Source organism: Sminthopsis crassicaudata, chromosome 4, assembly GCF_048593235.1.
Source record: "Sminthopsis crassicaudata isolate SCR6 chromosome 4, ASM4859323v1, whole genome shotgun sequence".
NCBI lineage: Eukaryota > Metazoa > Chordata > Mammalia > Dasyuromorphia > Dasyuridae > Sminthopsis > Sminthopsis crassicaudata.
In genome coordinates this window covers 13,975,965-13,993,890 of record NC_133620.1, presented here as the reverse complement: position 1 = coordinate 13,993,890, position 17,926 = coordinate 13,975,965, and the positions used below count along the sequence as shown (strand labels likewise).

Sequence of the window (17,926 nt, the reverse complement as noted above, 5' to 3'; positions counted from 1 at the left end):
ATAAGAAATAGATGGAAAGAATAGATAGAAAGGATAGGTAGGTAGAAGATAGAATAGAATAGATAGAATGGATAAGTAGAGATAATAAATGGATAGAATGGATAAATAGGAAATAGATGGAAAGGATAAAATGGATAATTAGAAGATACAAAAGAGATAGAATGAATAGAGATAATAGGTAGCTTGATGGATAGAATGGATAGATAGAAATAGTAGATAGAATGGATAAATAGATAGAAAATAGATGGGTAAAATAGAGTGGATAGGCAAGTGAAAGATAGAATAGAATAGATTGAATGGGTAGATAGAGAGATAGAAAACAGATGGATAGAATAGAAATGATAGGAAATAGATGGAAAGAATAGATAGAAATGATAGGTAGGTAGAAGATAGAATAGATAGAATGGATAAGTAGAGAAAATAAATGGATAGAAAGGATAAATAGGAAGTAGATGGAAAGGATGGAATGGATAATTAGAAGACAGAAAAAAGTGAATAAATAGAGATAATAGATTATGGATGGATAGATGGATAGAATGAGTAGGTAAAGATAATAGCTGGATAGATAGATGGATAAAATGGATAGATAGAACAGGTAAATGGAAAATAGATGAATAGAATAGCTAGAATGCATAGGTAGGTGAAAGATAGAATAGAATGGATAGAGAGAAGATAGAAAATAGAATAGAATAGATAGATAAATGTTTGCCTTATATATATGTAGAGACTATAAAATGATCAGTATAATTATATGCAACATGTATAAATATATAGCGAATTTTTATGTATTTTCGCTGGGGAAAGGGTGCTTTAAAATTCATATTTGTCCTTCTGTTTTGATTTGTGGTTTTACCTGGGTTTTTATATTTAGTTAGAGTTGCAGGGATCTGAGGGGGCATATAACCCAATCCTGTCATTTCATTTGGGAAAGCCAAGGTCCCAAGATAATTAAGGGGTATGTTTAAGGCCAAAAAGGCTTCAGCTATTACTCTGAATAATATATTCTGATGTTGTGAACCATTGAAAGATTTCATTTGTCCACATTCTCTGAGGACCTCAATCTGTCTTATTTGCCCCTCGGAGTTTACAGGAGACTCCAGTTCAAATCCTGGCTCCCACTTAGAGTTTTGACTTCGGTCAATTGACTTATTCCTTCTGGGCCTCAGTTTGCTCTTCTGTTAAGTAAAGGGATTGAGAAGCCACAAAGTGAAGCGGGAACAATCCCCAATTTAGAATCAAAGATTCCGTACACTTGTCACTTGTGAGCTTTTGCACAAGTTGTGGACCTCCATTTCTTTCATTAAATTATATCGTTTAGATGCCTGATGCCCTCCGTGGCTCTGACAACTCTAAATTTACAATGCTAAAAGGCATTTTTGGGAAGTGAGTTGGATTTTATTCCATTTAGATCTAGTTAGTGATATTTTAGAGATCCATTTTAAAAAATTTTTTTCTCCATCTCAAATCCCTCACTTGGGGTTTCCCCCCTTCTCTAATGACCTTAAAAGGGCCATCTAGGTGACACAGGGACTAAAGTGCCAGTCCTGGGATCAAGAGGACCTGGATTCATATCTGGCCTAAGACATTTACTAGCAATGTGACTCTGGACAAGTCTTAATCCACTCAAGAAGGAAATATTAAACCACTCCAGTATCTTTGCCAAGAAAAGCCCATGAACGATATAGTTCATAGGTCATGCAGAGTCAGACGTGACTGAACAACTAAATGATTACAGTGACCTTAAAAATATCAATTTAGAAACTTCACCACCTGCTCGGCTCCCTGCCTCAGATAGTACTAACCTCCTAGAGAATCAACATTTGTAACATTTTGGAGTGAAAACTCAGAGGAGAAAACCATTATTTTCTTAATATTCTTATTCTTGTCAATTATAGACATTTTTTTAAAAGCCCAAGAAAGTACAAGGATCCAGTAGATCCTTGGGGTTTCTAGAATTCTGAGTTCCATTTCATGCAAAGTTGATGGTTCTAATTAAAAGTGCAAAGGAAATGCCACGGGAAAGCTCGCCCAACTTTTAGTGGGCAAGTATCACATTCTCCCAATGGAAATAGTCATGCATGTTCAGTGTCAGGGCCAGTTCTTTTCTGAGTTCATAAAGCTAAGTTGCTGTCCATGATGGAGGATGTAGTAGGGGATGGTTTGGTTCATTCTATAATCAACAAGCATGCAGTAGGCGCTTAATGTGTGCCAGCAGTGGTACTAAACACTAAGGATACAGAGTTATGCTAGAAGAGCTAATGCTCTGTCAGGATTTCCATTATTAGTACTCAGATCTGTTAGACATGGAATACATCCTGGGCCACCATGGTCATCTTGATTTTTGTCTTACCCATCTACTAGATATCCTAAGTGTCCCTTTTTTTTTTTTTGTCCTAAGTGAGATTTGAACTCTGATCTTCCTTTACACAAGACTTCCTTGAGAGTCTTTGGAGATCCAAGCCTTTCTAAGTCCTAACCCTCCAAATAAATGGTGATTATCGTCAATATTGCTGTAAACACGATCAGAACCATTTTTACTCCTTATTCCCTCTTTCCATCTCGAGCCTGATGAATCATTTGTCTTCTTTCTTTTCCAGACTGCCAGCCAGGTGAAACAACCCAAATATTCTACTAAAAAGCCCATTGGCTCCGAGGAGATCTCTCTGGCACCCCCTTCCTCGTACTCTTCCACAGACATGGAGTTCGCAGGCTACGGTAGGAGGCTCTTCTGAGATCCTTGACAAATCCCTTTAAGGCACATGTTGCCAGGAGGGGTTTGGTTCCAGCTTGAGAAGCTAATATTTGTTTTCTTCTTCATCTCTTGCCGCCTGATGCTGCGTTCCTTGAGGTCTGAAAAGTAGACAGAGTGAATAATGGATTCCGCCTCCCCCACCTCCCCCCTACCTCCTTTGCTTTGCCTGTGTAAAAGGCAGTTGAGTGATGGAATATTTAAAGCATGGAGGAGCTCACCAGTGACACAGACTGGGATTAAGACAATTGCCTCTGAGGGTCTTTTGCATATTTTATCATAATTCTTGTCTCCCGTGCAGCTCAGCCATCAAGTGGTGATTTTTCAAAGGACTGACTATGATATTAACTCTTCATTCACCTGAGCGAGCTACATCCCGAGCACTCCCATCAGCATGAGGGCATCTCTTACAGAGAGCTTGCTTTGATTGCAAGCTCTACTAACTAGAACCCAACTGAGATCTAAGAAGTAGGTTAAAGTTGCCTCCAGATAGCCATTAGACATTGTCCTTCATTTGTTGAGAGCCTCGGATACCCGTTTGATGTAGGACTGTCTGGTTAGCTACAAAGGAAAAATCCTGCTAAATGTGACAGTTTGGGAAGGAGGATGAGCCAGTAGCATGTGATTATACGACACGGTATCTTATTCTAAGCAAACTACTGAGTAAAATTCGACTTGAAGTCCAAGGGAGGTCAGTATGGACCAGTGGATGTCAGACAGGGCTCCATAGAGAAGATACCATTATAGGAAGATTAGGCCAGGAACATCCGGGATGGATTACAATCTGAATTACCACCAGGATCAGGGAATGCAAGAGCCACTGGGGCATTTGTCTCAGAAGGGGTAGAATTCCAGAAGAAGGGAGGACATTTGCTTCAGAAACAAGATAATCCTGGATTTATTCCAGGAGCAGAGGTTGGCTCAGTTTACCTCGCCATGTAGAGGGGAGTAACGGCTGAGATTAGAAAGGGATGACAGCACTGAATTCCATAGGCTCTCACTCCCTTGTCTTGGAAATGCTCATTTTTAATGGAATAGTTCATGAGTGTCTGACAGCGCCAGAGAAATGGGATGTTGGCCGTGCTTCCTGAGAAGGGACTATTCTCTCCTCTGAGGAAGAGTCAGACTAAAGTCGAGGAAAGGTGGAGGGCCGTCAGGACTCCTCGTGGGTCCAAGCCAGCCTTTGTTCACTCTGGGACCTTCCTCATTCATCATTATGTTACCCAAGTCTTTCATAAGTGGTTAGTTTTTCACACACGCCTCCTTTGGCTTCTTACTTCCCTGACCTAGATGCTTCTCTGAATTTTCTGTAATTCAGACTTTTTTTTCTCTAAGTCAAGTAACAGGATGAGTTAACGGGGCCCTCATTGATCACTCCTGAATGAGAAGCCTCTGCTCAAAGGCCTTCCATGAGGGAGAGACATCCCACTACGGGACAGCTCTCACTGGGGGCCTAATCTGTCCCTCTTCCTTTTCCCCCTTTTGTTCTACCCTCCAAGCCAAGAATGCGCCCATTCTAGTTCCAGGACTAGCTTAGTGCATGTACTCAGAAAAGCACTTCCTGGACCAATCCAGAAGGACTCCATGTTCTCCCACATTCAGCCAGGTAGCTCCCTACTCAATCTTAAAATTCATCTCAAAGCACCTTTTAAAAATCAGGGGTTTAAAAAAATAAAAATAAAATAAAAATCAGGGGTTTGGGCTCATTTTTCCCATAGTCCAGCCACCTGGCTCTCCCCAGACAAGACCCGGGCTCTTTAAGAAGGGAACGTCCTTGTCTTGTGTGACACCTTTACAAAGACGCTACCTGAAAAAAGAATCATGCAAAATGTACTTTTAAAAAGTCACTAGCTTTTGTTTTTATATCACCTCCATTTCTCTCTGCTCTCTAGCAAAACTTCCCTTGTGACAAAAAGTTTTTAAAAGCAAAAGAATAAAGCAGTTCAATAAATCACCAAATCCAGTGCAATTGACTGGTCCATGGAGTTGCCGCCTCTGCAGTTTCTTGAATCCTCTGCAGCCAGGTTGGCCTTCACTTCCACTTGCCGCCTCCTTTTTGTACATGTGCTTCCCATTCACGCTGGTCTAGTCATTTTTTCAGCATTTTGCCATTTCTTCTTTCTTCACCCAGGAACCATCAATCATTCAATCAGCAAACATTCATCAGGCACTTAGGATGTTCAACAAAGAGCGCTAGGCTCCATATAAATAAGCCTTCCCATGCCTGACTGCATTCTTCATATTCATCACTTCATACGTTTCAGCAGGACACCATTTCATTTGTGTACCACAATTTATTTAACCATTCTCTGGCTGATGGATGTCTTCAAAACCAAACCAAACAAAAAACTAATGAACCTTCGGAATCATTCCCTTTTGTTTGTTTGGAGAAGGGACTACATATGTTCTTCATTGGAAAAAAAAAAAAAAAACTTTTACTAATGTCTTTTTTCTTTTATATCAATTTACCTTCTAATATGTCCCTTGAACTCTCCTTGATAACTAAAGGAGGGAATAGAGAAAAAGAAAAGAGAGGAAACAGACCCAAAAAACATGAGTTTGCCTCAGTTCTCACTCTTCCTTACCACGCAGAAAAGTGTATATTTTGTTGTCTGGTCTCTAGAATCTAAAGATAATTCTTTTTCTTTCCTTCCTTTCCTTCCTCTCTCCCTCTTTTCTTTCTTCCATCCTTCCTTGCTTCCTTTCCTTTTTCAGGTGTTTTGCAGATTCCATTGTCAGTGGACCCAGCCACATGCCCTATCGTCCCTGGACAAGAAATGATCATAGAGATCTCCAAGGGACATTCTGGCCTTGGTCTCAGCATTGTAGGAGGAAAAGATACTCCGCTGGTAAGTTTCTAGAAAGGAAATATCTTCTCTTCCTTCCCTATGGACAATGTCCTTTTGTGTTGGGGAAAACCCTTCATGTCCAGTAACTCTTCCGTCCTTTGGCCAGTTTTGAAGGACATTTCTCTCTCAGGGATTGTCCAAGATGCCCTTGAAAACGTCGGGCCCATTGCATGAAATCTCCCATTGGGCTCACTCTGCAGGGAGGGGCCGGGCAGCATCAGGCTCTCACCCGAGATGCCAGCCTGGACTGCCAGTGGCCTCCTTTGTGCCCATTCTAGTAGGTGCCAGGACTAGCTTAGTGCATGTACCCAGCAAAGCACTTCCTCGGCCAATCCAGAAGGACGCCATGTTCTCCCACATTCAGCCAGCTAGCTCCATACTCAATCTTAAAATTCATCTCAAAGTACCTTTTAAAAATCGGGTTTAAAAAAATAAAAATAAAATAAAAGTCAGGGCTTTGGGCTCATTTTTCCCATAGTTCTAAAATCCTCTGGTTCTTGTAAAGATGGATCTGCCTAGAGCCCATGACTAAGTCTCAGAGTTGCTCAAGTCACAAAGGCCCCTGTGGTTCAGGGGAAAGAGGGCTAGATCTGGAATCCCAGGATCATGAGGATGTGACTTTGGGGACGTTGTGTGGCTCCTCTGGGCCTCAGTTTCCTCTTCTGTAAAATTAAGTGTCGGACTGATGGCCTCCAAGGTTCCTCCCGGTTCTAAGTCTATGATGTTCTGATTCAAGGGGAAATGAAATCTTAAAGTCACAGATCTCAGAGGAACTTCAGAAGCCAAGAAATCACCTTCCCCTGCCCCTGCCTCCTCCGGCATCCTCCCCCACACAAATGCTGCCGTTAATTATATGAGTGCTAAGGCTTGGCGTGGCCCTGGAGGCTGGGGCTTATGTCTCCAGGAGCTATTTGGTATATATTCTCCGGGAAGACCTGAATTTGAATCTTGCCTGAGTGAATTACTGTAGCCCCATGGCACAGGTGTGGAGAGAATATCTTTGAAAGCGTTCTCCGGAATCTGTAGATAGTTTTTGATTCCTTTTCCAGATAGAGTTTTATCCCTGCTTTATCAAGTGTCATCTGGCCATTAGATCATCTGCTTTTACCTGGAAGGAAGCCATTGCTGAGCCCATCTCTTGACAGCAGCCTTCCTTCTCACGCCCGCGTTTCTTTTTATCACACTTAGCAGGCGTCTACTCTTAAGGTCTCTTGTCTAGTTGATGAGAGCAGAAGGCAGAGGCTGGACTTCTCTGAACTTTTCATCCCTCCTAGTGCTTGAGGGCAGGCTCCTGGAATAGTGCCGGCTTTGGAGGCAGAGCAGCTTATTATTGGAAACTGTGGCACCTTGGGGGCAGCCCCTCTGCTGGGGGGTTAGCCGCGGCTCTACTCCAGCTCTGGGTTGGAGATCCTAACTTACTTAACCCCTCTGGCCTTCAGTTTTCTCACTTGCAAAATAAAAGGGTTGGAGAAGCTCTCAGCTCTAGCTGTAGGATATTATGAGGCTATGAGAAAGTCCTGGAGTCCAGGGGCAGAGTCCATCCTCCAGCCATCACCTCCTCCTCAGTCACTCTCGGCCCCCACAGAGCTATGGATGCTTCATCCCTCCCTCATTCCTGTAGCCCAACGATGCACCATAAACAGCGCTTATGGCTACTTAACAAATATTACCCACTTGCTTCTTTACTGCTGCCAAGAATCTGGGGGGAGAATTCCTTACGATCTGTTTGGAGTTCATAATATGCAGTTCTGGCATAAGTCCTGCAGTCCTTCTGAAGGATAAGCAGCCTGTAGAAAAGTCTGGGGACTTTTTTGGTATGGTGTGGACCTTTTCTTTTCTGATCTCAGCTTTCTCATCCAAAGTTATTCACCTAGAGGGTCATGTATGACCCTGAGGCTAAATGGCACATAGGAGAAAGAGGGAGATTCTCATTTAATGGTCAAAACCATCAGTCACTGGGGTTTTCCCTCTTTTTTTCCCCCCAATATTGGTGATATACCGGTCCATAATTGCTGCTATATTTTCCACTCCTTTTCTCGAATCACCTCCAGTTAGGAGAAAGATAGCCACTGGGAACAATTAGGACAACTTCAGTGAAATTCTGGAAAATGTTGAGCTCTAATAATCCTCCATATTTCCAGATCTGACCTTGATTGTCCCCTTGAGTGAGCAGGCCTTCCCTCATCAGCAGTGCTATGGTGGGAACGTATGGATTCTAAAGCTTGTTCCTTCTCTCAGCTTAAGACCTGGGATCCCTGCTGGAGTCACATTAGCCAGGAGAGGAGAGCAAGCAGTGAGCCCCCACCCCTTTACGGCTAGTGAGTGTCCCTAGGAGGGAGCACTCTGTCTTCCATACTTGTGCTTGAAAGTAGCCAGTCAACAGGCATTCATGAAGTGCTTTCGTAAGCAACGTGCGAAGCGCCAAGGAGCGAGAAATAGCCAGACGTCACTTGTGGAAACCCTTTATAGCATCCCATAGTCCTCTTCTAGAGTAACTTTAAAAATGAATTTTATTCTTTAGTTTTTCATTTTGTTTATCCTTTTCATTTCCAAATATATCCCTCCTCACTCTTCTGTGTAGCAATGCCTTCCTTAGAATTTAAAAAAAAAGGGAAAAGCAGTTCAATTAAACTAGTGTCACATAATGATAATAATAGTTAGCATTTAGAAAGCACTTTCTATGTAGATCATCATATTGATTCTCAAAACAACTCTGTGAGGATGAAGCTTTTATAATCTTCTTTTTCAAGGGGGGAAATCTGAAACACAGACTACCTAGTCCTATGTCTGCTAATTGGTTTACTGGGATTTGAACTCAGCTCTTCCTGATTCTAAATCCAGAATTCTATCCCCTGTGCCATCTGTCTACCTCCTAGTAACCAAGTCTGGCCCTGGATCCCACAGTCACCATATGTTAAGAAAGGCAGGAAATAGATTTTTTCCAAGTTAGTCTCTTCAGCCATGAGTTTTCTGCTGACTTGGATGAGGATGATGATAGTGCTAGAGGTCATGATAAGGATAATGTGACAGTGGTGATGGGAATGGTGATGGTGATGTCTCAAGAGAGCTGTTTTCAGAGCAAAGAGATTGGGTGGCTTATAAACTCACTGTGAGTCAGTCGTGAGACCTGGCCACCAAGACACGCTGAGGGAAGCCTAGGGTCTAGACTAAAAGACACGATAATTCCATCACATTCTGTACCCATCTTGATAGGAACATGGAAACTTCAAATTCCCCCAAGCCTAAAGTCTCTTATGCAGACCTGGCTCCATTTTTCTCCCAGCTTCAAAATCCCCATCGTTCCCTCAAACAATTCTATCATGATTTTAGTTGTCATTCATAGACCACGTGGTTCTGGGCAACTTAACCCAAAGGTTAGGACCCCAGGAAAGGCAGGCCTTTCTGCAACCTTCATGATCACAGGGAGCCGGAGTTAGTAACAATGTTGGTCAGCCACCCCTTTTCCTGTACTTTGTGGGGCTCACCTTTTCTTTTTACAGAAATAAAGGCCAGACTCCTTGTCTCCTGACCTGAGCACCCCCCCCCAGAAGTTTAAGCTTGGATTTGGGGGCCACTTTCGACTTGGCTTGAATGTAGTCCTTCAACTGTTCAAACTTCTGAACAAATTGATGTATATGGATCTCAATATATTTAAGTGAACCCAAGTGAGGGGAAGGAGCACTCATTGTTTTCCATGTGACCGAGTGTTTTATTTGATTATTTCCCGCAAGATGAACTCTGTGCTGTATATATATATATTTTTTTTAATTTCGTTTGCTTTGGCAGCCCACCCCTAAAAGCTGAACTTTCTCTGCCATTATTGCTTAAGTCATATATTTTTACACCAAACATCTTATTACCTCGGCTTTATTATTTTAAAATCAAAGCAGAGTTTACAAATGTCCATGACTGCAGAGCAAAGGAATGTTAATGAATGGTGCCATTGAATAATCTAAGTTGGGGCAGTTTTGACCTTACAGAACATAACTGTAAGCAAAAGTAGGAGGCCGGCTGAGAAAAATTTATATAAATAAGGAGCAGATGGAACCATAGGGGCCTATAAAATGTAAAGCAAATATTATCCATTTCCCGAAAATAAATCTATATTTCAGTATGAAAAATTATATTCATATTGATGATGTGGGCAAACTTTCTTATGAACCTTGGCAGGTGACCCCTGTCCATAATAAGATTTTGCAATTCAATGGAAAACAGGTTCCCCTTTGACCTCATGAAGAGAAACATTTCACTATTGCAACCCATAAAATGCTCTTACATGAGACCACCGATTCATTCTCTATATTATATTGGCTGTTTTACTGCCGAGATATTTAGCTGAACGTTTCAGATTGCTGTTAATATTGGACGAGCGTCAGCAGTCAGGAGGTGAGAGTCATGGGGTTGGGGCCAGTGGGAAGGAGAGCTGTTTTGCCCATGGTATTATGTAAGCTTGTCATGGGGGAATATCTTTCTCGGTCTCCTAGCCCCACTACTGGCGCCTTTCCCCTGGGATAGTTTTGTATGTATCATTTTTTAAAAACCGTTATTTCCCCAATTAGAATCTGAGTTTTGAGGGCTGGAACTTGTTCACATAGCTGGGCTAGTCGGCCCCTGATGTTCCCCTTCCTACTTTGAGATTCCCGGATTCTTAAATCATAAAAATCTTTAAATCATAAAAAATCTTTAAATCATTATCTGAGAGGAATGATTTCATTGAGTCAACAGAGCAATTAGTTATTCCACATTTTGCCTTCTTTTATGTCCCCAACACCTAGCCTAGTGTCTGCCAAATGGTAAGCGTTTATTAAATGTTTGTTAATTGATTGGAAAACTTTGTGCTCAGCACAGGCCCAGGGCCCACGGGAAGTAATTAGGAAGTGCTTGTTGACCGATTAACTGACACCGTCAAAGATAAAAGGAGACGGAGAGTCTGTTGCACCCAACTCATACCTGTCCACATTTTCCCTTCCTAACTATAAATGCTTGTCTAATTCTCTTAAATTCTGAGATTTCCCTCAGTAAAGAAACTTTCCCTACAATTCTCGGAGAGGGGGTTCTTTATGCTAATGAAATTATTCCTATTCCTATTCAAGTAGGGAAACTGCTGTCAGTATTGATTACATATTATCAGCACGGCCAATATTATGTCTGGAGCTTTAGTGATATAAATAAAATATGCTGCCGGCAGGAACTCTATGCCTCTCATATCGCGCTGTTTATGTTATGGCGTCTATTATGTCTGCAGAAAAGGGCTTAGCCTTCATTAGCAAGGAGGCAATAGGCATCCCAGTTAAATCAATCAATCTTCTGCAGACCTGGAAAGACCCTCTTGTAAAAGACCTTCTACCTCCCCCAAAAAATCCCAAACCCAACAACAAACGAACAAAAAACAAAAATTAACAGGAAAAGACCAAAATTCCCCTATAAAAGGGTGATTGTGGATACTCCGCAATTCATGGGAGCCCTTCTTTGCTAATTCCCCTAGTGTAAGGGTGACTGAAAGCCTCGGGGCCTTTCAAGTTTATAATCACAATCCACTTGCCTCTTTGTGGTGTGGTTGGTATGTTTATTAATGATACTGTTATCTGCATGATGGCAGCTTTACCCAGAAGGAAAAGGATGGCTGTTTTCTTTGTACCAGGCACACTGGAACAAGGAATTCCCTAGCTGGTGCTTCAGGGTTTAGTTCCCCCGAGAACCCCAGACAAATCATTTGTGGGGTTCACTGATAAAGAAGTCTCTTACAGTAACTGGAGTCCCTCAGATTGACATAGAAATCCGTATAAATACTGGCTCTGGAATCAGACAACAAATCCTGCTTTTGATGGTCATTGCCTGGGTGACCTTGGAGATGCTAATTCATCTCTCTGGGCCTCAGTTTTCTCATCTGTAAATAAAGAAATTGGGCTGGTTGGCCCAAATAGAGCTTTGTTTTAGTGATCCAGGACTCCTTAGTCAAAGCTTTTTGTGAGTTTTTTTTTTTTTTTTCTCCCTGTAACTTTGTTCTTTTTTCTCCTTTCACCTACTAATTCCCTTCTCTGCCCTACTTCAGATACTCTTTCATTTTCAAAACTGACTCTCAGGAATAAATCCACTGCCCTCGCAATGATGGTTTGGTGTACATGTCAGCCAGTGTGTACCTAACCATTGGGCCTGACCCTCTTAAGAGCAAATGGAAACCCAGTTTTGGACTCAAGTGTCTCACTCCTTCTAGTCTTTGTAACCTTATGGCCATTCCCTTCCACACACTCTGTGGTTCGGCTCTTGGACTTCCACCATTTCTGAGGGAGGCAGAGAAGTGGGGAGGAATTCCATTGAGGCTGACCCCAGTAAAAAGTATCCTAAGTTCAAGAGCCTTAGGAGGGTGAACCCCTCCCAACAAAGGATGGACAAGCACTTGTTTTAGGTGTGAGAGATTTTTTTAAATTTAGTTTTACTTCTTTTACTGGACAAAAATCTAGATTCTCTCCTTCTCAACTATCTCCCGCCCTGCTATTGGAAAGCAAAAAAGAAAAGCATGCGTTCAGAGTCCAACAAGACAATTCCATAATTGCCCGAGGCCCAAAGCATCTCTCCATTTTGTAGCCTCTTTGTCAGGAGGTGGGTGCCCGAGGCTCCATGAATCCTCTGGAACCCTGAGTGCTCACATGTTGAGGAGCCATTGGTAGGGCTTTCAGAGGTATTTGTGATTGTGGTTTACATTATTCTCCCGCTTTACTTACTTCCTCTGCCTCAGTTCAGACAAGTAGATGACCGTTTGTGAAGGATATGGTAGAAGATCCTCGACTAATTGGCCCCTTAAGTTCCCCTTCCTACTTTGAGATTCTAGGATTCCCTAATCATAGAAACCTCAAACCATTATCCAAAAGGGATTTTTTCCATTTGACCAACAGAGGAAACAGTTAATCAACTTTGCCGAAATCCTGCTGTGCCAGACCACAGTGAATGAGGCTCTGCCCTCAAGAACCTTCCATCCTAATAGGGGAAGATGGCTCACAGCAGGGAGTCTTGGCCAGGGAAGGGCCTTTGGTTTGGGAAGTCAAGAATTGGGGGATGGATCCAGAGGGAAATCAGCTGGCACAGGTCTGGCGGAAGCAGGCGGAGGATAGTCAGGTTCTGTTTCAAACACAGAGGGGTAGCAGGGGAGACAAAGCAGATGTCCAGAACGGAGAGGGAGGGAGCATGGTCTGAGGCTAGCCTCAGACAGATTACTCATTCACCAGTCAGGTTAGTTCACCCAAGACAGCCAGGTGACTCAGTGGGTAGAGCCCTGGGCCTGGAGCCTTCCCGACTTCAAATCCAGCCCTAGACATTTGCTATCTTTTGACCCTCAATAAGTGGGTTTATTCCTCTTTAGAAAGGAGCTCATAATAGCGCATACCTCACAAGTCATAAAAACCTACAAAATCTGCGTAGCACTTAGCACAATGCCTGGCACATAGTAGGTGCTTGATAAATATTCCCTTCTTCTGTTCCCCCTTCAGTTCCCTCAGCTTCTCAGCAGGAATTCCACAGCAGAGTTAATTCCCCCCACCTACCTCCCTTCCGGGCAGGTGTACCGATCCAGGTGGAGAGAATCAGGGCCAGGGGCGATTGGCAGGGTGCCCAGGGTGTTTATGCAGTTGAATTTTACTGAAATGAATTGCTGCCCCAAATAAGTCTTCTGACTCCAAAATAAATATACTTTTCCCTTTATCACTCTTGCTGGCAGTGAGGTTGAGAATCCATAGCATTTATAAAGGGCTTGAAGATTCGAAAAGTATTTTACAAATATTATCTCAGTTGATCCTCACTACTATGCTGTGAATTAGGGGCTTTTATCCCTGTTTTATTCCTGTGAGGAAACTGAGGCAGACAGTGATTTAAGTGACATGCCCAGGTTAACTCAGCCAGTGTTTGATGCTGTATTTGAACTCGGTCCTTCCTGACTCAAGTGGTCCATTCACTATCCCACCTTTTCTCTGGCACGTTGTAGCTTCAGGACTGAGTGCCTTAAAGTCCTTAAATACTTCTATTTATCACTGTCTCAGTCCAGGAGACATTATTTATTCTAGCAGCCAAAAAGAAGCCTCTCCAGACCATACATGCCCCCCTCCAGACAAATGACCTTATGTCAGGCAGGTGCCACGGAGCAATTTAATACCCTCCCTTCCATTCCCTTGAGCTTCTGAAAGGCCACAAGTAGAATCCAGTGGGATTCTGCCCAGGGTTTTTACTTTCTCACCATTTCCCTTAAACTGTTGGGAGATTAGCAAAGAGAGAGACTGGGCGCAGTGGAGTCCGTGATGGGATGTCATGTCGTAATTGCTCCCGTTATTGCCAATGAGGAAGCAGAGGCTGTCTCCAGAGGAGCTCTCAGAAATGCTCAGTGCTGTTGAAGGATGTACTTGAGCCAAATTCACTTCATTTGAATTTGTTCCCCAAATTCCCAAGCCTTCCATCAGGAGGAAAAGAATGAAATAAACGCCACAGTCAAAAATCTTAGTCCTGGAACCATAAGTGACTTTTAACCTGATTCTTGTCTTCGTTCCCATCGGGAGAAAAGCCCTCCATTTCTGGGTTCAAATCTTAGCTCGGCCATCTCCTAGTTTCTTTTGTCCTCTTTTTTGCCCTACCTTTGTTAGCCCTCCTCTGGAATACTGGGATCGGTTTTGGCCGGGGTTTAGAAAGGACCTTGATAACCTGCAGAGTATCCAGAGGTTGACCCCAGCATTACAAAGAGCCAATTGGTCAGAAGACTCTGGGTCAGACTAGGTGCCCACCAGTTGGTCAGAAGACCCTGGGTCAGACTAAGTGCCCAGCATCAGCTTTAAGTGCTTCTGGGGCTGTTACTTGATTTAATGCTCTCCAAAGGGCAGAACTGGACATTGTAGGTGAAAGCTACACAGAAGCATCTTTAGGATCCCAGAAAGCCTTCCTACCCAGTGTGGAATGGGCCACCTGGAGTTGGGGATGATCTCCTCCTCCAAGGTCATTAGTCAGAGGCCGGACACATGCTTTTCAGGGTGTTGACATGGGTAGGGATTCTTTCCAACCTCAAAACTCGGGTCTGTGATACCTGGATGACTTTTGGCAAATGACTTCACCATCCCCAGGCCGAGTTCCCCAGGCCGATTGTTCCATCAGCTTTCTCTGTTGGGAAATTTTCCCTTATGCCAAGCCCAAATCTGTCTTCTCATCATCACTGCAATTTCTTTTCTTTGGTGGACAAGGAGAACAAGGATAATGCATCTTCTCCAAGCTATTATCTCCAGTTCCCTTCACTGATACCCATTCAGTATATGGACTTTTACCACACTCTTCAGTTATTGATTGTTGTTCTGAAAATGGGGCAGGTAACACGAATCGAACACAGTATTCTGTGTTCTGACCAGGGAAGAGGACAGAGGAACTATCCCTTAGGCCATGATGTCGCCTCTTAATTTGGCCTAAGAACATATTAGTTCCTGGAGCTGCCAGGTCACTCAGGTTACTCCCATGAGATTTGGAATCCACCAAAGCCCTTGGAACTTCTTCAGATAAAGAGCTTTCTTGCCTCTTCTCCCCTCTCATGCTATGAAATTGACTTCTTGGACTCCAATGTCAGAATTTATCCTTGTCCCTAGTAGAGTTCACTGGGTTAGATTTGGCAAAATGTTCTGGCCTGTCAAGGTCGTTGCTTCCTGACGCTGTCATCTGCAGTGTTAGCTATTTATGTGATAAACATACCTACCACACCTTTGTCCAAACCATTGATAAACCCCTTTGGAGCCAAGTACAAAAATCTCCTAACAAGTTGACATTGAACCATTGATGACTGTGATTTGGATCCAGCCATCCAACCAGCTCCTAAATGCATGTGAAAATATTATTTTCTTTCTCACTATTTTATTCCTCTGTATAAGCAGATTTCTTTGGGGGGAGGCGAGAGGGAGGATAGATAAATTTTTTTCTGTAGACATGCCCTTTCCCCCTCCTGTGAGCCATCTCTCTCTCTCTCTCTCTCTCTCTCTCTCTCTCTCTCTCTCTCTCTCTCTCTCTCTCTCTCTCTCTCTCTCTCTCTTTTTAAGAAGAAAAGGAAGATTTCAGCAAAATTAATCAACATGTTAAAACAATCTGATATTGTTTGCAATATTATATACCTGTCAATCCCTGCTTATCTACAGAAACAAGAGGAGTTGTCTTTTCCTGTTGTTTCTTTGGGGTCAAATAACCCTCATGTTTTCTGTTTTGTTCTTGTAATTGTTTTGTGGCAGTTGAACCCTCAATTTATATTGAGCTTGTCTTTTGAAAATCCTTGTGTTGATCATTTCACACAAGGCAGTCCTTTCTTCCCTATATTCATCATGTACCCTAACACATGAGTACCCATATACTCACTCTGGTTGGCCTTTGCCCACTAATGAGCATTCCCTTATTTCTACTTCTCCACTACCCCAAAAAGAGTGGCTCTAAATCTATTTGTGCACATTAGGACTTCTTTTTGATAATTATCTCCTTGGGACATATTCCTAACAGCAGAACCTTCAGGTCAAAGGATATGTGCTTCTAAATTGCTTTGACAAATTGGTTTCTAGGAATTCACAATCCCACACTCTGGGGTGCAGGACTCACCACTCTCCTTCCCAAGTTAACTATTTTGATCTTTTATAATCTTTGCTTCAGAGTTGCTTTGATTTGCATTTCTCACATTAACTGTGACCCAGGGCATTCTTTCACATGATTACTAATAGTTTCTTTATTTGAAAATTGTCCTTGTCCTTGGCCACTTTTCTATTGGGAAATAAAATTTCATTATAGATTGATTTCTGTTAATTGTCTATCTATCTTAAATATCAAATACTTATCAGACATATTTGATAAAAAGAATTTTTCCTAGCCAACTACTTCCCTTGTTATCTTTGATGCAAATTTTGTTTCTTCAAAATTTTTTCAATTTTCTTTTAACCAAAATTTGTGATTTCTTTTAGCTCTTATTTGGTTAGATTTAATACTTTACCCTTAGTTATAAAAAGTATATGATATAGGGCAGCTAAGTGGGGCAGAGGATAGAGCATCAGCCCTGAAGTCAGGAGGATCTGAGTTCAAATTTGACCTCAGACACTTCACACTTCCTAGCTGTGTGACTCTGGGCAAGTCACTTAACCCCAATTGCCTTAGCAAAAAAAGAAAAGTAAAAAAAAAAAAAGTATATGACCTGATTTTCTCTCTCTCACATATATATATTCTTTCTGTGCTGTGATACTTTAATATTCAAGTTGTATATCCATTTTAAATTTTACAATGTTGAAAAAGATGTTAATTTAGTCTTATTTTTTATCAGACTACTCTCCAATTTCCCCAGGAATTCTCATCAAATAAGGAGTTGTTTCCTGCATGATGCATATCTTTCAGTTTTACTGAATACTGGGTTTTTGGATTTATTTGTTACTGATTCTTCTTACTTTGTTCTCTTGATCCACTTCTTAAAAAAAAAATATCAAATGATCTTGAATGATTGTTTATGAAAATATATTTTGAAGTTCCAAAGTGCTAACTCCCCCTTTATTCTTGTATTTTCATTATTTCTCTTGATGTTCCAGATTGTTTCTCCAGATGAATTTTCTTTGTATTTTATCTAGCTCTGTGAAGTATCCCTTTGTTAGCTTATTTGGTAAAGCTTTGAACTTATAAATTAATTTTGCTGGCATTGTCATTTTGTATATTGGCATGGCCTAGCCATGAACACTGAAGAATCTTCTAGCAGTTTATATTATTCTATATTTTAAAAGGGGCCTTTTGGGGTTGAATCTATTCAAGTATTGAGTGTTCTTTGAGAGGCTGTTCCAAATATTTAATGTATCTTGTAGTTATTTCAAATTAAAAAAAAAATCTTCCCTTTCTATTTTCATCTTTCAGTTTGTATTATAATATAGTAGTAATATTGATTTGTGGACTTCTTTGGTGATATATATTTTGCTGATATTATCATCTCAAGTTGATTCTTTTATATATTTTAAGTAAACTGAATTCATCCACAAATGGAGGTCATTTTGTTCCTTCTTTATCTTAATTTGTATTATTTTTGCTTCATTAAAGCTTTTTATATCTCCCATTTATCTCTTCAATCTTACTTCACATTCTTTCTACCTTACTGCTCTTTATATTCCCGGCAACTTAACCTTCTTTTTCCTTGAAGCCCATTTCTCTCTTCCTTCTCTGCCCAGACTTTTATCTTTGTTTAGTGTATCTTTCCAGGTCTTCTTCCATGGTCTCACTCTTGAATTTTATCTCTTAAACTCCTTGCCTTTCTTCAAAGTACACTCAGGGGCTCATTCCCACAGGAGACTTAGTATGTTCTCTTACTTTA

General features: G+C 41.6%; 1 protein-coding gene across 1 annotated transcript in view; it reads left to right on the top strand.

Moving 5' to 3' along the window:
- PATJ (PATJ crumbs cell polarity complex component) overlaps positions 1-17,926 on the top strand; it is a 335,316-nt gene that overhangs the window by 279,177 nt on the left and 38,213 nt on the right. Inside the window, 2 exon segments of the mRNA XM_074265778.1 lie at positions 2,598-2,715; positions 5,465-5,598. Coding sequence (XP_074121879.1) covers positions 2,598-2,715; positions 5,465-5,598 — 252 coding nt within the window.